At 51.7% G+C, this 19,704-nt stretch overlaps 1 protein-coding gene across 2 annotated transcripts; it reads right to left on the bottom strand.

The window, feature by feature from the left end:
* Positions 1-2,752: 2,752 nt before the first annotated feature.
* LOC137203903 (calcium release-activated calcium channel protein 1) lies at positions 2,753-17,372 on the bottom strand. Of its 2 annotated transcripts, none has more exons than XM_067700939.1 (2): positions 16,642-17,242; positions 2,753-3,764 (listed from the first exon to the last, which is right to left on the bottom strand). In XM_067700939.1, the coding sequence occupies exons 1-2, from the start codon at positions 16,942-16,944 to the stop codon at positions 3,156-3,158; spliced, it is 912 nt and encodes a 303-aa protein (XP_067557040.1). In that variant the 5' UTR covers positions 16,945-17,242; the 3' UTR covers positions 2,753-3,155. The 2 variants fall into 2 exon arrangements, with proteins under 2 accessions (XP_067557040.1, XP_067557042.1); XM_067700941.1 differs by lacking the exon at positions 2,753-3,764 and adding an exon at positions 4,172-4,638 and having other exon boundaries at positions 16,642-17,372.
* Positions 17,373-19,704: the final 2,332 nt, after the last annotated feature.

Here is a 19,704-nt window from a genome sequence, read left to right as displayed (position 1 = left end):
GTGGTTCTAACCCGAGGGAGGGTGGTTTTGTCCCCCTTCCTTCCCCGGGAACATCTGGCAAAGTCTGGAGACATTTTTGGTTGTCACAGCTGGCAGGGAAGAATTCTACTGGCACCCAGTGGGTAGAGGTTGTGATCCTGCTAAACATGTTATGATGTAAACACTCTACAGAAGAATTATTCAACCCAACTTCAACGGTGTAATACCATGAAATAACCCTGAAATACCACAATGTTCATAAAGCCCTCAGCAAGTACCCGGCATATAGTGAAGCGTTCACTGATACTGACGTTCTCTCTGCCATCTAAATGCCAAGCAGGTGGCCCGACCCATGGCATCGTTCTCAGTCGGTACCTCTGAAGCCGGGAAGCTGAGCCTGGCTGCCTCTGGACACATAACCAACCACAGAGCCACTCAGTGCTAGGCCCAGCACTGACAGCTTTACACGGGTGCTCTCCCATGACCCTTCAACAACCTATGAGGTGTCCTGCTATTATTCGTGTCATTTTAGAGGAGGAAACTGAGGTTCAGGGAGGCTCACAAGTCACCAAACTAGAAAGTGACTGTGCTTAAACTTAGGCCTGTCTGCTCTTAAGGTGAGAACAGTGGCAGTGCGTATAGAAAACTACCATTTTTTCAGAAAAGGTAGGATGTGTACTTGTTTATGTATAAAATGTCTAGATGGGAACAAAATAAACTGGCAACAATGGTTGTCTCTGGGGAGAATTGGGAACCTGGGAACAGGGGAGGGACAGCAATTTTTCACTGCTGTGTTTGGAACCTATGAATGTATTATCTACCCAGGTCTCTGCAGAAGCAGGGAGGTGGGTATCTTAGGGGAAGGATGAAAGATGCCTAGGTTTTCTCTGGCGAGCAGTGGAGATTTTCACACAGGGGCACCTGCCCCACCCTACTCGGTCCCAGTCAGAGGGCCTTCTGGGGACAGGGGAGGGGTGGGTCCTGGTGTATATCATGCAGGACAGAGGCAAGCTGCAGTAGGATAAAGGGGTCCCCCTCCTCCGCTCAGCCCACCAAGCTGCTGTAGCCATGTCCAAGTCTGCACAGAAGGACAAAAGCTTAAGGCCACACTTTCCCACAACCAACTCTCACTTCAGCCAGAGCACTTGTGTTTTTATAAAACCACTTTCTGTATCAGGTTTATGGGACAGAATGAGCTGTCAAACACAAATGCCCTCTGGGGCCAGGTGAGTAACATATGAAGCTGGGCTGGTGTCACACAATAGGGAGTGGTGGGGACTGTGGCAAATACATCTCCTGGGTAAGAGGTAGCTGCAACTCAGCTCCTGTTCATTGTTGCTCTGCAAGAAGGCAGGCCCAGTAATGCTGCTGCTGGATCTTCCGATTTCTTAAGCAAAGCCAGAATCAGTCTACGTAAGATTTTTTGAGTGTCTAGGCTCTGAGCCAGATTTCCAGGCTCGAAAACATCCTCTTTGGACATCAATTTTTGTCATCTGCAAAATGGAGAAAAAATTCCTCCCAAAATGCATAACCTGATCATACAGATGAGGAAATATCAGAGAAACAAGACAGAGGCAGCATTCTACAAAACCACTGGCTCACGCATAGCACAGGGAGATCAGCTCAGTGCTTTGTGACCGCCTGGAGGGGTGGGAGGGAGGGAGACGCAAGAGGGAAGAGATATGGGAACATATGTATATGTATAACTGATTCACTTTGTTATAAAACAGAAAGTAACACACCATTGTAAAGCAATTATACTCCAATAAAGATGTTAAAAAAAAACAAAACACTGGCTCAGACTCTTCAAAAATGTTGATATTACAAAGGACAAAGAAAGGCTGTCCCAAATAAAAGGTGACTAAAGAGACATGACAACCCAATGCAGTGCATGATCCTGGATGGAAAAATCACTACAAGAAAGGACATGATTAGGACAAAGAGGGAAACTGAAAATGAATGTTGTTGTATTAGATAATAGTATCGCATCAATGTCAAATTTCCTGAATTTGATCATCGAATTGTGGTTCTGTAGAGGAATGTCCTTGGTTTAAGGAAGAAATCTGTAACTAATGCATATGGCTCAGGGAGAAAACATACTGTCATTCTCATTACTCACACTTTCAGTATTTGCAAATTTGCCTACTTGCTGAGGTCAAACAAGGTGACCCTCTGCCTTCTTTCAGCTCATGCTGTAAACAAGTATCCTTTTCACAGTCTATTTAGTGCTACGTTTTTCACATTTTGGTGCTTTTTGTTGGTGATTTCACTACTTAAAATGGTCCCCAAGGGTAACAATGAAGTGCTGTCTAGTGTTCAGAGCACAGGAAGGCTGTGATGTGCCTTACGGAGAAAATGTGTGTTATGTAAGTTTCAGTCACAAGTGAGTGATAGTGCTGTTGTGATAGCAATAGCGTGTAAGTTCAATGTTATATATAACATATTAAGGCGTCTTTAAAAAGAAACACACAAAAAACAAGGCTGTGTATTGATTGGTTGACAAAAATGTTGTGACCAGAGGCTTGCAGGAACATAACCCCATATTTCTCTTAGGAGAAATACTAATTCAGTGTTCTGTGACTATAGAACAGAACCACTGCGAATAAGAATTGACTGTATATATATTTCAGTTACTCTTCATGGAACTTTTGGGGGTAGGTTTGAAATTTCCCAAAATGTTGAAAAAAATTTTTTTGTTTAGAGGCTCACCTATTGGGGCACCAGGAGAAATACCAGGCAGTCCAGACCCAACAAATACAGACACAAGAGGAGGTGTCCCTTATGAGTATATTTCTGCGTTCGCACACGCACACACACGCACACAATCGACACTGAACGGGGAGGGGGGTCAAGACGGAAAGGACAGGAGGCACCCAGGTGGCACTGGCACAGGGGAGGAGGAGGGACAAAGGGAGCGTTTGTCCCCTCTCTGGCTCCCACCGGTGGCTTCAGAACAGGAGGTGAACCTGGAGCTGGAAGAACAGGAAGTGCTTATTCTCTTAGAGGAAAGTTTCAAAGTGCAGTAATTTCTCTTTAAAAAAAAGCCTCTTCCCTCCACTCTCTGCCCCCTGACAAAAGCCCAGCCCCCTATACGGGCTGTCCTCGAGGCTGGGCCGGGACAAGGTCGTGGGGAAGGGCGTAAGGCCAAAGCTCCGAAGTGCCCAGCCCAGGAGGGCTTAGGCATAGTGGCTGCCGGGGGTCAGGGGGTGGTCCCCTCTGTGGTCCAGCTGGTCCTGCAGGCGGGCAAACTCGGCCAGCTCATTGAGCTCCTGGAACTGTCGGTCCGTCTTATGGCTGACCAGTGAGCGGTAGAAGTGGACAGCAAAGACGATAAAGATCAGGCCGAAGGGCACCATAATGGTGGTGGAGGCGATGGCGGCGGCCTGTCCTGGGGTGATGCCGCCGGTGCTGCCGCTGACGTTGGCGGCTGCGCCGCTGGCCGGGGGCTTGCTGGTGGGCCGCACCTGACCCGGCTGTTTCTTGAGAGGCAAGAACTTGACCCAGCAGAGCAGCACGACCTCAGCCAGGAAGAGCAGCGTGCCGATGACAGTGGAGAAGGCCCAGGCCAGCTCGATGTGGCGGTGCATGCGCTCGTGGGGCGACTCTTTGACCGAGTTGAGGTTGTGCACGTTGCTCACCGCCTCAATATTGGGCAGGATGCAGGTGCTGATCATGAGCGCAAACAGGTGCACGGCCACCAGCACCGTGGTGCAGGCACTGAAGGCGATGAGCAGCCCCGGCGGGTAGTCGTGGTCAGCGTCCAGCTGCACCTCCACCATCGCCACCTGGGGTGGGGGGGGAGGAAGAGGTGGGCTAAGTGACAGGATAGTCATGGCTCAGAAGCTCTCCTCCCATCAAGCTCTGGGACCCTGGGTAAGTCACTTAGCCTCTCTGAGCCTCAGTGTCCATATCTGTATAATGGGGATAATAAGACCCACCCACTTAGGGTTGAGAAGCGGCAGGAAGTACTGGTAGAGGGCGCAGGCTTGGAGCCCGGGCTGCCTGGATTTGAATCCCAGTTCTGCCACTCACGAGCTACGTGTCCTTGGGAAAGTCACTGAACCTCTCTGTGCCTCAACTCTCTTATTTGTAAAGTAGGGATATGGTATCAGTTAACAGGATTATTTTAACAATTAAATGAGAGCTCCTGGTAGATGGCAAACACCTCCCAAATAGTAATCATCACAAATGGTTAAAATGGTAAGTTTTATGTAAATTTCACTATGATAAAAAAGTTTACATGAATGAAAAAAGGCTCCCTTCCTGTTGGCACCACACTCCCAATTCCCAAGCAGAGGTTTCTTATTGAAAATTATTCTATTTTTTAAAATAAATTTATTTTATTTATTTTTGGCTGTGTTGGGTCTTCGTTGCTGCGCACAGGCTTTCTCTAGTTGCAGAGAGCAGGGGCTACTCTTCATCGTGGTGCGTGGGCTTCTCATCGCAGTGGCTTCTCTTGTGGCCGAGCATGGGCTCTAGGCACGCGGGCTTCAGTAGTTGCAGCACGCGGGCTCAGTAGTTGTGGTGCATGGGCTTAGTTGCTCCGCAGCAGGTGGGATCTTTCCGGACCAGGGCTCGAACACGTGTCCCCTGCATTGGCAGGCAGATTCTTAACCACTGCGCCACCACGGAAGTCCCAAGCAGAGGTTTCCTCATGCCCTGCTCTGGGGACAAGGAGAGGGGTGGGGTGAAGGGATGAAGGCCCTCCCAGGTCATGCCTGGGCCCTTTCTGAGAACACAGTGCACCAACCAAGAAGGAATTAAGAGAGGCTTCCCAGAAGAGTTGGGCTCTGGCTGGGTGCTGCGGTGCAGTCGGCAAGCCCCAGGGCCATCTCCTCCTCCAGCCCCAGTGCTGGGCTCAGGGCCCCAGGGCTGATCCCCAGTTCCTGGAGACCTGTGGATCTGGGGTCACCAGGGGCATGCTCCAGGCCCGCCACCCACCTCCTGTCACCTGGGCCTTGCAAATCACCCCCATGTGAAGGATCCAGCTCATCAGATATGGGCCGGGAGAAGCAGGCAGTGGGCACACTGCCAGGGTCTGTCTGCAGAGGCTGGAGGGAGTGGGGAAGCAAGTGCCAATGGCAACACCATTAAGGAGAATGACCTTCATAAAGGGTTCGCTGTGTGTGCCAGGCTCAGAAGGGGGAGGCTTGATGCTGAAATGTACCCACGAGCCCCACACCTGCCCCGACCCCTCCTTACTCCGGGGGAGGGGGTGGGCTCCTTCCTTCCCAGCTTTCTTGTTTGTAAGGCCTGGCCCTGTTTGCTTTCATTTCTTGTACCTCCACAGCCTTCCTAGGCCTGGAAAGGCAGTGTAGGGCAGTGGTTAGGAGCACAGGCTCTGGAACCAGGTTGCCTGCTTTGAGCCCTGACTGCTCTGCCCTTTATTAGGCTGTGAGGCTCTGGCAAGTTCCTTTAAATTTCTGGGCCTAAGTTTCCTTATCTGTAAAAAACAGAATATTGGGGGACTTCCCTGGGGGTCCAGTGGGTAAGACTCCACACTCCCAATGCAGGGGGCCCAGGTTTGATCCCTTGTCAGGGAACTAGATCCCGCATGCCACAACTAAGACCCAGATCAGCCAAAATTAATCAATTAATTAATTAATAATTTAAAAAATAGAAAATTGGGGGAATTCCCTGGCAGTCCAGTGGTTAGGACTAGGTGCTCTCACTGCCGGGGCCCAGGTTCAATCCCTAGTCGGGGAACTAAGATCCCACAAGTTGCGCGGTGTGGCCAAAAAAAAAAAAAAAAGACTGGTACATCACTCAGAGTTGTGAGGACTGAGTTAATCCCACATTAAATACTCAGTGCCTGGCACAGAGTAAACCCTCAATAAAAGAGGCTTTACTATTATTATTGTTATTCAGTTTAAAAACCTCACCCTCAATCCCAGTGTCTCTATATGAAACCCGCTGGGTTTCTATCCTCCTGTCCAGCCTGAGAAAACCAAAGCCAAATTGGCAGCCCTGGGTTTTGGCTCCAGAAACACCCTTGCTTCCCTGGGTGACCTTGGTCAAGACCTTCCCTGTTGTCTCTGAAAAAGGAGGGTATGTGGCAAAATTAAGGTCGCTGTCTAGAGCTGATCTGGGGTTGGACACTTTGAGAATTTGGTGAAAATACTGGATACGCCTTAAGACAGCCAGGTATATACAGTCATATGACTTTGCAGACAATTTCAACAGGAGTCACAGACTTCTGTCTTAGAATTCCCACAACTGATGATTGTATAAACTTTTCATCCCAGGAGTTTGTAAAATGTTTCAAGCCCATCTAAATCTGGGGCAGTGCCATGAGGATTCTGACCATTTTTAGGATCACTCACTGGTGGCCTAAGGCCAACGCTGAGATTGCTCAGCACACGCGGGTGAGGGATGCAGGGCATCCGGGCAGGCCACAAGGGCACGGCAGGTTAAGGGCTGCACCCCGGGCTCCCTGGTCTCTGTCCCCGGGCCTGACCACACTGGAGAAGGGGGGCACCTCCGGCAGGGCGTACCTCCTGCCACGTTCCCCCCTCCCCAGCACTTCCTCTTCCTGTTTTGGCCTGCTGCCCCGGAACCTGAAACCGGAGAAGGGACCAGCAGGAGAGTCTGTTGCTTGGCTGCCTCAGGTCCACTGGCTACTAATTCACTCACCTGAAATGTCCAGACCCATTAGGTGCATCAGGCCCTGAGCTGGTTGCTGGGGGTCTATACGGCGGCAGGGGCAGGGGGAACGACACACACATATACAGGTATATGTTCTCTTAAGCCTGGTATCTCTACCTCTACAGAGCCATTAGGAGTGAACTGGCTCCTCCACTTACAAAGCTGGTAACCTCTCTATGCCACAGGTTCTACATCTATAAAATAGGGGCTGTTATGAGGGTTCAACAGATTAATGAATACAAAGCCCTTAGCACAAGATCTGTCATATATATATATATATATATATATATATATATGCTTAATAAAGTGTCAATGATTACTAGCAACATTATTATTACTTTTTTACAAATGAGGAAACTGAGGCTCTGTGCAAAGGGGGTAATACCATTTTCCTCACACCTGCTACTACAGACCGAATGTCTGCAAACCCTCTAAATTCATATTTTAAATCCTAACCCCCAAGGTGATGGTGTGAGGAGGTAGGGCCTTTGGGGGTGATTATGTCTTGGGGGTGGTGCCCTAGTGCCCTTACAGGAGAGTTGCCCCCAGCAGAGACCCCCTCACCACTCCTGCCAGGTGAGGACAGTAGTCAGTGTCTATGAACCCGGAAGCCAGCCCCTCACCAGACACTGAATCTGCTGGCACCTTGATCTTGGACTTCTAGTCTCCAGAACTGTGAGAAATAAACATCTGTTGTTTATAAGCCACCCAGCTTGTGGTATTCTGTTATAGCAGCCCAGACAGACTAAGACAATCACTGAGGGGATTAAATGAGGTCTTGACAGGGGTTTAACAAAGGGCCAGCCCCCAGAAGGTACTCAATAACTCTTAGTTAAAAAGAAAAACGCGGGGCTTAAAGTGGAAGACAAACAGCCCCTGCACGCCCTCAGCTGAGGCTGCTGGGAGCTGACCCTGTGTGCCCGTGTTCTGTTCCCTGGGGAGGGTGAGGGGCTCAGACCCCCCACTCTGGGCCTGGCCTGCTCCAGCTCCAAACCCTCGGTACAAGGAGAATGCGTGCCCCACGGCACAGCTGGCCAGATGGCCACCTTGGCAGGACAGGGACCACCTTGCCGGACCCTCAGGCTCTAGAGCCGTACACACAGCTGTTGGGACACACCTGGCCTGGGGACACCAGAATTTCCCCCGAGGTCTTGGGCTGGTGGGGAGCCTGGGCAGCTCAGCCTGTGACGCTGGGCCTTCTGAGGAGAAGGGGCCTTGCCGTGCTCCAGAAGAAACCCCATCATCCTCGCCGGACCCTACAGTTCCTGGAACTTGGAGCACGCTGGCGGGCTGTGTGTACCGTTCCCACATTGGGGACCAAGCTCAGTGTCCTGGGGCTGCGTGAACGAATGGCTGGCACAAATCATGGCTCCTGAGGAAAACTGTTCACAGGAATAAAAACTACTGCTTTTTTCAGAATGCGTCCCACTTTGGACATCTCCCCAAGGGCAGGGAGGGTAAAGCCAGGGGGGGCCATCTCGGAATCTGGCAGGCAACTCCCAGGGCCCCAGCTGAGTCCCAGAGAGATCAGATCAGATTGCAAGCAGCTTCACAAGGTAAATATAGCCAGAGTGCTGGGCCGTTAACCTAAAATAAACAGCTCCCAGCCAGCCACAGGCCTGCTTAAACCTGGCCATATGGGTCCTAAAGGGTGAGGGACGGCCAGCCCCACCTCACTCTGGTCCGCGGACCTCTTGACACCACCACCCCGCCACGGGGACACCAAACCTCAAGCACGAGCCAAGAAGAGGCTCCTGAGAAGGGCAGGGCCTGGCTGGCCTCGCTGGGTGTCTGCCCACCACGCCCGGATGCCAACCACTCTTCTCACTCCTGTTGGGCTCCATGGAGACCCCTGCCACCTGGCGCCGAGGCCAGGCCCTTCCAAGGCAGCCTTCCCATGCCTGGCCTGACCCGGGCGCCCAACAGCTGGAAGACACAACTCTCCTTTCCCAAGCCTGGGCTTCTCCTGTTCACTGGAGCCGCCATGCCACAGTCACCCTGGGTCACCGAGCGCTGCCTGAGCCTGCTGGCCCCCCCTCCGATGCAAACTATCTATTAAGAGAGGATTGAGGGCTCATGCAGTAATTTACAAACTCTTTTGACCACCATCGACCAGTATTCCAAAGGTTTCCCTAAATAGACACACACCCATTTATAACAGAAACAAGTTTCCCCAAACAATAATTACCCTGAAAGCGTGCTAACCCAGCCTCCTCTTACACGTGACGCATGCTGCTGCTTTCTGTTTCATTCCACTCTTATTCCAAAAAAAGAACACACAAAAAACCTGCCGGTTGCAAATCAATGTCACAAGCCACTAACAGGTTGAACCTGCAGGTTGGGGGGAGGGGGTAGAGAACAGGCCTAGCCTTTCTCTTCATCTGGCTAATTTTGACGTCCTCAGGTTTTTACCTTCCAAGTCACCCCTGTTCCATGGCCTCCCAGGTGAGGACAGGGCCATTCATTCTTTCATGGACTATTTTTTTTTGTGGCTGCGCCGCGCGGCTTAAGGGATCTTAGTTCCCCAACCAGGGATTGAACCCCTGCCCTCAGGAGTGAACGTGCAGAGTCCTAACCACTGGACCGCCAGGGAATTACCCTCATGGACAACTTTCATTGAGAATTTACTATGTGCCTTAAGGATCTTGTGGCTCCGCTGGAGAAAAAGCAGGAAGACAGCAGAATCCCTGCCCCAGGGAGGATGACAGGTACTAAACGTTTAGGCAAGTATTTTCAGACGGTGGTAAGTGTCCCTCCACCAACTCTCCTCCACCGCTACGCTTGCCAAACACGTTCTGAAGATGTAATGACACGTCTGGTTTCCTCCACTCTACTTCCCTGTTTCTCTAGCTTCCAGCACTGGGCCTTGTCCCTCTAGGGGCCTCACTAAACGAATATTAAAGGCAAGACTTGACCTTTGGGTATTTCAGCCCAGGGTTTCTAAAGTGTCCAAAGACAATCCTATGTAACCCATCGGAAACCCTAAGAACTCTCATGACATTCCTTTTTCAGCTCATCCTTTCAACTTTTCAATGTTTTTTGTTTTTTTTCCCGGTACGCGGGCCTCTCACTGCCGTGGCCTCTCCCGTTGCGGAGCACAGGCTCCGGACGCGCAGGCTCAGCGGCCATGGCTCACGGGCCCAGCCGCTCTGCGGCACGTGGGATCCTCCCGGACCAGGGCACGAGCCCGTGTCCCCTGCATCAGCAGGCGGACTCTCAATCACTGCGCCACCAGGGAAGCCTTCAATGTTGTATTTTTATGTACTTTTTTTGTTGTTGTTTTGATTTGTCTTTATGTACTTTTTTTTTTTTTAAATTTCTGGCCACACAGCTTGTGGAATCTTAGTTCCCCAACGAAGGACTGAACCCGCGTCCCTGCAGTGGAAGTGTGGAGTCTTAACCACTGGACCGCCAGGGAAGTCCCCTATGTACCTTTTAATACTTATGTTTCATTAGCACACATATCATTCATTACCATACATATACGTATACATATACACATAGGGTGCATACACATGTATACAAATACTGAACCTAGTGTTGACAATATTTTGAGCGGGGTGTGCACTCAAAAAGTTTGGAGACCACTTAAATCAGGGGTCGCCAAACTGGCCTTCAGTGTACTTCTTTGCAAATAAAGTTTTACTGGCACACAGCCATGCCCACTCATTTATCTAAGGTCTGTGGCTGCTTTTGAGCTAAAATAGCAGAATTGAGTACAGGTTTCCCCCTATAATGTAACTCTGAAACCTTTTGTAAGGTGAAATGGCCTAAAGGGATGGAGCAATTACCTTAGGAGACATCTTACTAACAGATGCACAAATAAACCGGGATTAAAGCACAGATGCTAAAAGACACAGCTCAAAGCTCTGGCGACCTGATGCCGAGATGCTGAGTGCGGTTCCGGGGAAGGGAGTTTGGTGGTGCCAGTCTCACCCCTTGGGGTGCGGCTGCCTCTATAACGGCTCACTGCAAATGCTGTTTTCGCTTTTTACCTTTCTTTGGTAAAAGTAAAAATTCTTTTTGGGTTTCTTTCAGGTTAGTGAAAACAGGTACTAACGTAGGTCTTTCGTAAAAGCGAGGTGGTGTAAAGCGAACTTTTGAAAAGTAGGGGACACCTGTAGTTATCACTGAGACTGTGTGGCCTGCAAAGCTGAAAATATTTACTTTATAGAAAAAGTTGGTCCGTTCCTGGGTTAGACCAATGCTCCCAAGAAGGGCTGTCAAACCACAGTCCCAGAAGATTCTCCTCTGAAGAGTTTGTGGTTCCATCCGTTTTCTTTTTGTTTTTTTTGGCCATACCGCACAGCTTGCGGGATCTTAGCTCCCCGACCAGGAATTGAACCCACGCCTTTGGCAGTGAAAGCATGGAGTCCTAACCACTGGACTGCCAGGGAATTCCCGTGTTTCTATCAGCTTAAGGCATCCCTTCTGGGGAGCATATTCAAGGCCTCCCAGAAGAAGTTCCACCAGAGAGAAACTTGCTCTTGTTTAAACTTTCTCAGTTTCATTTCTCCAGGGAATCGCCTTCCCAACATTGCTTACCACAGTGCCACCTTGGGAAGCCCTAGAGCTCTCCTTCATCAGCCCTGGATCCAGCAGAAATCAGCTGAGCTCAACAGAGACCCTGGCTGAAAATTCCAGACACGTGCCACAGGCACTTGTGAAGCTTTCCAAAAGGCTTCTCCGCTAGGCAGGGAGTGCCTTCCCCTTGGGACATTCAGCAAAGTTCCATTTGTACATGGCCCAGAGTGCAGAACTGCACATCTGGAAGACTTCAAAGGCCCAGTTTTCAACTAACAGCAAGGGACACGGTGAGAGGGTGGTTGAGTAGAAAAGACTCCAAGTCAGAGGGACTGGGGCTTGAAATCTACTAGCTGGGTGATCAGAACCTCTGTAAGCCTCTGCGGAGGTGACAGTACATATGTTTAAGAGCTGTTCTGAGGATTAAGTAAGAATGAAAGAAAAGGATCCAGGCTCTTGCCTGGTGTTCAGTAAATAGTAACATCTTCAACATTATTCAAGAATTCATCATGGAACTCCTCTGCTCCAAAACCTTCCATGGCTCCCCATTGCCGATACCAGAGTTCAAACGTCCCAAACAGCAAGTCAAGGCCCTGCACCGTCTAGTCTGGCTAGATTCATCTTCCTCTACTATCCCCAACACACCCTCAACTCCAGCCACACCACACTCTCTGCCTTTTCCTGGAGACCCTATAATTCCTCACCTTAGTAACTGTGCTCCTAATACTTCCTCTGACAGAGGGTTCTTCCCTAAGCCCTAACTCTACCACCCTCAAGGCTAGGCTGGAATCACATTCTTCTAAACCATTTAACCCTTATAAAAGAAGCCCTGGGAATTCCCTGGTGGTCCAGTGGTTAAGGTTCAGTGCTTTCACTGTCGTGGGCCCGGATGCAATTCCTGGTGGGGAAACTAGGATCCCACATGCCACAGCATGGCCAAAAAAAAAAAAGCAGTCCCAACATCATGGGAACAAGGGTGAGAGAGTTTCCGTTGTACCTGGGCCAGGTACTTTTCTAAGTGCTTTGCAAATACAAATGAATCCTCACACCAAGCCTATGAGGTTGGTATTACTATTACCCCCATTTTACAGAAGAGGAGGCTGAGGCCCAGAGACATTAAGCAATTTCCCCAGGATCTCACAGTTATAAGTGGTAGAGCTGGGGTTTGAACCCAAGCTGTCTGGCTCCAGAGTCCCGGTTCTTACTCTGCTCTACAATACGCGAGCCTCCCAGCTCTGTCCTCCCACCACTCTCTCTGGTGCTTCCTCTCCCGTAGCAGTGGGGCCACACCACAGTCACAGGGCCCCACAGCTTACCAGCCAGGTAACCTCGGACAAGTCATTCACTGCGGAACCACACCTACCGTCACTCCCCAGGCTGTGAAAATCACAAGAGATAGTACAAGGAGCATACTTAGTACAACGTCTAGCCTATTCCAAGAGCCCAATCGACAATGGCAATGATTAGCATGAGTAAAGAGCACCAGGACTTCCCTGGTGGGGCAGTGGTTAAGAATCCGCTTGCCAATGCAGGGGACAGGGGTTCGAGCCCTGGTCCGGGAAGATCCCACATGCCGCAAAACAACTAAGCCTGTGTGCCACAACTACTGAGCCTGTACTCTAGAGCCCAAGAGCCACAACTACTGAGCCCATGTGCTGCAACTACTGAAGCCCGCGTGCCTAGAGCCCGTGCTCCGCAACAAGAGAAGCCACCGCAATGAGAAGCCAGTGCACCGCAATGAAGAGTAGGCCCCGCTCGCTGCAGCTAGAGACAAGCCCGCGCGCAGCAACGAAGACCCAATGCAGCCAAAAATAAAATAAATAAAATAAAATAAAGAATCTGCCTTCCAAAGCAGGCGACGTGGGTTCGATCCCTGGTTGGGGAACTAAGATCCCACATGCCATGAGGCAACTAAGCCCACACACCAAAACTACTGAGCACGTGGGCCACAACTAGAGAGAAGCCCGCACGCCGCAGTGGAGGATGCCACGAACCGCAACTAAGACCCGATGCAGCAAAAATAAAATAAATAAATAAATATTAAAAAAGAAAAAAAGTAATGAGCACCATGAGTAATTTGTTCCTCATCTCCACGCCCCCTGAACTCGGAACGTGTCACAGAGGCTCAATAATGCCTTATGATTTGAGCCCTTCCTTCCAACTCATTTTCAGAGAAATTCCAAGCAGCTTCTGAACCCACTCTGGAACCTGGGAACAAAAGGGTGCTGGCAGGTGGAGAACTTGAGGAGGCAGATAATCCAAAAATAATTGATCCCAGGTCACAGAAAGCATTTTGTTTACCCTTCCCAATTATCTACTGCTTAGGCTAACGTTACAGGCTGCCCTTCCCAGCACACCACGATGGCTACGTGTGCTCACCGCGGCCCCAAGGGGACAGGGTCAGGCCGAGGCTGGCTGCCTCTTGCTGAGAGGTAAACTGAGGCACAGATGGCCCGAGTCATGGCACCCTCGGCTCAAGGAGCACTTGCAGGCTGCTGATCATGTGCTACATCCAGGGCCCCTGGTTTTAAGAGTCTGGGTGCTGAGCCCAGACAAGTTCTGCCATTTCTGGAAATGCCATCAGGAACGGGAATCTTGTCTGAAGACAATTCCTCAATCCTTCGTGGGCCATCGGACCTTGTAATGACTCCACATGCAAGTCCACGGGAGAACAGAATATGTGCCTCCTTTGCACACATGAGAAAACTGGCCCCGAAGACTAAAGCCGTTGTCTGAGGTCCCACGGCCTCAGGGCACCTGGCCAGGCCCTTCCACCCATGAACGGGGAGTCTCTCCATCCCCTCCAGGCTCTTGGGAGACCCTCCCTCAATCTCACCTTGTGCGCAGGTGAGTCTGGCATCCTCACCAACTCTCCCACCCTTGGAAATCAAAGGTCACGTCATGTCACTTCTTCTGGTGTTCCAGGTCTCTAGGAAGGAAGCCCTCTGGGGGCAGGAAGTTGGTTGTGCTGACTCACAGGCCAAGGGAGAGTAGTCCAGGAAACCTGCTCACCCTAGTTTCCATGGCGCTTGGCTGTGTGGCACCCCTTCCTCTCCAAGTATCCTTCACGAGGCTGGGTGGCTTTGGTGGGATCGGGATGCGGGCAGACCCGCCCTGCTGAGCACCCGCTCTCCACCCTAACGCCATCTCTTCCACTCATTTCCAGACTCATGGCAAATGCACTCTCTTGTAACTGCTTCCCCAGAACAGAGGCTGGTTATGGGGTTTAGCCTTCCCGGCTGGCAGAATTTTGGGGATTTCATCAGTGGAGCCAGGAAGCCTTCTCCACCCTGACTGGGTAAAATAAAGGTCCCCAAGAAACAGCCTGGGTGAGTCAAGGCCCACCAAGTGCCTCTGGCCACCCCTGCTGCCTGACTTCCCCACACTGTTTTTAGCAAGAGGAAGAGGGAGATGACATCTGATTAGGAGGCCCGGCTTCTAAGACACGATTCAAGAAGGCAGGAAAGCGTCACCCTTACTTCTCCTGGAGTGGGAAGGGGCCTGGGCAGCTGTGAATTTATGACCCCAAGAAAAAGAGGAATAGGCAGGGCTTCCCTAGTGGCGCAGTGGTTGAGAGTCCGCCTGCCGATGAAGGGGACGCGGGTTCGTGCCCCGGTCCGGGAGGATCCCACATGCCGCGGAGCGGCTGGGCCCGTGAGCCATGGCCGCTGAGCCTGCGCGTCCGGAGCCTGTGCTCCACAACGGGAGAGGCCACAACAGTGAGAGGCCCGCGTACAGAAAAAAAAAAAAAAAAAAAAGAAAAAGAAAAAAGAAAACAGAGGAATATAAGCATCCCACCATCTGAAACCCAGAGAGCTGCTGTGAAGAGCCGACACCCACCCCCTAACTGTAACATTTTATTTTGCTTAAGAGAAGTTTTTCTGCTCTATTTCTCGTTCCCTACAAGGCCTGGTCCTAACAGGTCCCTGGCAGGACATGGCTCAAAGCTCCATACACCACAAATGGTACAAGTGTCCAAGAGAGTTCTGGATGTCAGCCGTCCTGGGTTCAAATCCCGCTCCAGCAGTGAGCTGTGTGGCCTCGAGAAAGTCCCATGAAAAAACTACCTCAAAGAGTGGTCGAGGACTTAGTGCATAAGTTAGGGAACCTACACAGTGCCAAGCACCTAGTGGGTGCTTGGTAAGTGTCAGCTATTCCTAGGATTTGGGGCTGATAGGACAGCACCCCTTCATATAGACCTAAATTAAAAGCTAGAGTGACACTTCTTACAAACACACACATTCTCTCCTCCCCTCTCAAAGGCTTCCTCGATTAAATTCTGAAAGTCAGAGAAACTCAGTAGCAGCCTTCATTCACCAATTCAGAAACCGAGGCCCACATAGGGATTAGTCTGAGGGCGCACAGGCAGCAAGTGGCAGAGCCGGGAGAGCTCTTCCCCAACCTCAATCACCTGGCCTTTCCACCGTGGCCCCAGGGTGCTCTGGGACTGCTAAGGGCTTCTAAAAAGTTCTTGCTCCCGTGCATCGCCCACTAGTTTGAGGAGCACAGGGAGAGTGCCAGACACGCTCCTTTCCCAAGAAAACACGAAGGGTGCAGCCACCCCTCCCTTAAGGCCAGGGAATTACCTCACTCACTGGTGAGGCAAGAGTGCTCTGGGCTAAAAACCTTGGGGGAGGGGGAGCAGACCCCATTCATGCAGGCTGAGGTCACTGAAAGTGATTATCAGGGCTTGTTCTGTAGCTCCCTGCCCTGGGAGACTCCAAGATCCCCAGCATGAAGGCATCCTCGGGGCCACTTCTCAGCCCAACTTGCAGCCTCACCTACCCTACTCCCCAGAGGCTGGTTCTCACTCCGACCCAGCCCGAATGGGGAGCGGAAACTAAGTCCACCAGCTACATCAAGAAAGAGCCCATTCAACGGGAACATGTCCCATGCTGCTGCCCCACACCCAGTGACTCACTGGCAAGTTTCTGGAGAAGAAACTGAGGTGGGGAGCGGTTGTCAAACCCCCAGGCTGAGGCCTCGGAAAATGCCATAGGAGACAGGGTGTCGGGAAATCCCCTCTACCAGGTAATAAAAGAACCTGGCCTCAAGTGTGGGGGAACTAGGGAGACGCCTCAGGAGTCCTTTACCTCCCAACCTCCTGATACCTGCTTCCAAAGAGATCAGTCCACGTTATGTCTTTCCTTTCCCCCTGAACATCTGTGGGAATGTCTTCTTACAGATCTACGTCGAGGATCCTGCTGTTTCTCCCTCCTTGCTGCATCAAGCTTGCCCATCTGAAGGTATCTGAGCCCCCCAACCCTGGACATGTGTATGATACCGTCTCCCACATCGGGTGTCACGTGTCGCCCACCTCTCATGTCCAGCACCTCTGGACCCCTCCCGCGTCCACGACAGCTTTCTCCCAGCTCTTCCCTTCACCCCCAGCCCGCCTGGCCCGCCCAGCCAGCTCCCCTGTGGGCCCCGTCAAGTCTGCGGGTGACAGTGGCCAGACCTGAAAGGGGGCAGGGCACGGCGGCCCGAGCTCACCATGGCGAAGCCGGAGAGCAGAGCCGAAGTCCGGCTGGAGGCTTTGAGCTTGGCGCGGCTCAAGTAGAGCTTGCGCCAGGACAGCGCCTGCATGGAGTGCTCGTTTAGGCTCATCACCTCCGAGTAACTCTGGCCGATCCAGTCCGGGTAGGTCACGGCGGGCGGCGGGGGCGACGGCGACCCCGGGGGCTCCCCGTCCCCGCTGCGCCGGCGGCTCCGGCGGCTGCCGCTGGTAGTGTTGCCGCAGCTGAGGGGAAGCTCAGGGCTGTTGCTGCTCGGGGGCGGGGCGGGCTCCGGATGCATGGAGCACGCTGAAAAGGCGCGGGCCGGCCCAGGCGCCTGCGAAGGCAGCGGCCCCCACCACCCCTCGCACCTCCGCCTCCGCCTCCGGCTGAGGCAGCCGCCGCCTGGGCCCCTGCGCGGGTCCGGCCTGACCCGGCCGGCCGCTAAAGACGAGAAGGTCGAGGAAGCGACTACAGCACAAGCTCGCAAGCCCGCCAGGCCGCTTGCAAAAGCCCGGGTCTGCAGAGACGAAAGCCTGCGCGCGAGGCAGCGTCCCGGATCCCTGGGCCCCGGACCCCCGGCGCGCACCACGATTGGCCACCGCCGCGTGCTGATTTGCATGCTCCCCGCCCACGAGGGGGTGGGCGTGGCCTGCACGAGTCAGGTGACTCGTTCCATCGGACGGTACCGCCCACAGTCCCTGGCCCCGCGCCGTCAGCGTCCGCGCCTCTTCCTGGAAGTGCCCCAGCGCCCGGGCCTCACGGCTCTCCTGCTGCCGGCGCCTCACATCTCCACAGCTGCTCCAGTGGCCCTTCTTCCAGAGCTCGGACTCCTGGGTCGCGCCACCTGAAGTCACCTCTGGGCGCCTCCTGAAGCCCGTTTCCCCCTTGGAACAAGGTGACTCAAGGTCTGCAGAAAAAAAGCAGACTGTGATCTGGAGTTCATTCATTCTCTATTTATTGTGCACCTGCTGGGTGCCAACACTGTTCTGGGCACTGAGGGTAGGGTGGTGAACAAAATGGACAAAATCCCCTGCCTTCGTGGAGCTTACATTCTAGTGGCGGAGACACGCAAACACCGAGGAGTAAATTATAATAGTTTAGAAAGTGATACATGTATAGAAAAAAATAAAGCAGGGAAAGGGGGCACTGGTAGTGCGGGGGCTGCAATTTTAATTGAAAATGCTCTGGACAAGGTGTTTTGTTGTTGTTGTTGTTTTAGGGCAGGGATTTTTTTTGTCTGTTTTGTCCAACTCATTCACTTACAGTTCACTGTCTTCTGAAACAAGCCGGGGTGCAGGATCATAAACCCATTCAGTAAGTTTACTGCGCGCCTATCAAACGCTAGGCTGAGGGATTCCAAGAAAATGGTAACTTTCATGGAATCTTATAGTTTAGTGAAGAGAACAGGCAAACAACAAACAAAATAAGTTCACATCTTTCTGACTTGGTCACTTTTGAGCTGAGACCCGAACCAGCAGTGCAAAGAAGCAGGGACCTGCTTTCCAGGGGTGGAAGGGAACAGCAGATGCAAAGACGCTGAAGCAACGATATCTGCCCGTTGGATCATTAGGAGGCCAGTTAAGCTGCAGAATACTGGAGGGCAGAGGGGCAGTGGGGGTAGAGTAGTGAGCTAAGAACTGTTCCCTAGGGTATCGACTCCAGGAGGGCAGGGACCTTCACTGTCGGTTTCACAACTCTACCCCCAGCATCTAGAGTTATTGCTTGGCACACTGCTCAGTAAATATCTGTTGAATGAATAAGTGCGGGAGAGAAAGGAATGAGTGAAACTCATAATTAGCCCAGAGTCAAGTCACAAGCATGCGGCATTCCAGGTCAGCTATGTGAAATTTAACTCTTGTCACCACTAGAGGGCGCGCCTCCACTCACCCACATTATGGGCTAAAACTGAAGGCCCCCTCCTCCCAAGTCTCTGGGATTCTCCCAGAGACCTTTGTTTTTATGAGACCGGGAAACTTGGAATTTTAAATCTCACCCCATTGGGCTTGTTTCTTTGGTGGCCTTTGTACTTGTTACCTCTTTCACTTACCATCTGTGTCTCAGCTCAAATATCACCTCCAAAGAGAGACCTTCCTTCTCTGTTTAAAGTTGCCCCCGTTTCATGTTCTGTCCCCTCGCCCTGTTTTATTTCCCTTATAGTTCTGATCACTACAGTATCTGAAATCACTTAATTTATGTACTGACCTGTTTGGCTGTACTCTCCTCCCCCCGCCCCCGTCCCGGCTCCCCCAGGAGATGAGTGTCTGAGAGCAAAGTTCCCCTCTGTTTAAATTACTTCCTTATCACCCAGGGCCTCTCACAGGATATGGCGCACCGGAGATTCCCAATAGGAACAGGTTCAATGAAAAAGATAATGAAATGTCCTTGGTTCTAAGAGCCCCCCAACTCAGAATTGGGTACACACAACGTTTTGAGGGCCCATGGGGCCTGAGGGAGGCTAGCAGGTCTGGAAGGGAAGAGCCTGGAAGCTGGGAGGAAAGATTTGGTGATTAAGGAGGAACAAAAGAGGTGGGAGTGGCAGCTCAGCAGGGGGCTTTGGGGTGGGGATGGGGCCAGGTTCCTTTCTCAAGATCCTACATCATACGCCTCCCACTCTCCTAATTCTGTGCGGTTTGAGACCTACCATGTGCACAGAGCAAAAGAAAAGAAAAACAAAAATACTATCAAGACTTGGGTTGGTGGCTTGGGAGAGGGGTGAGCATCTGGGCAATTCCTGTTTCCTGCTCCAGGGTCCTAGAGCCCTGAAGGGCCAGTGGTTAATAACTTTTCCCCACTATTGTTAGAGCTAGTCGCGCCGTGAGATACACCTACCCCATTCCTAGCCCCTACTTAACAGAAACTGAGGCCCCAGAGAGAAAGCACCTTCCCAAAGAACACCAAACAAGCCAGTGGAGAATGAGCCTTGGAACCCCAGCTACCCATCCCAGCAGTGCCTCCAAGCACCATGTATGGGTCCCCTTAGTGGCTAGAGGGTGTGTGCTCTCAGCCTTTTGGGGTTTGTATTTGAAAAAGCCAAATAGAAATTTTCAATCAACTCTGT

The sequence above is a fragment of the Pseudorca crassidens genome, chromosome 12 (genome assembly GCF_039906515.1).
Source record: "Pseudorca crassidens isolate mPseCra1 chromosome 12, mPseCra1.hap1, whole genome shotgun sequence".
NCBI lineage: Eukaryota > Metazoa > Chordata > Mammalia > Artiodactyla > Delphinidae > Pseudorca > Pseudorca crassidens.
This window is presented reverse-complemented; position numbering and strand designations above follow the sequence as displayed.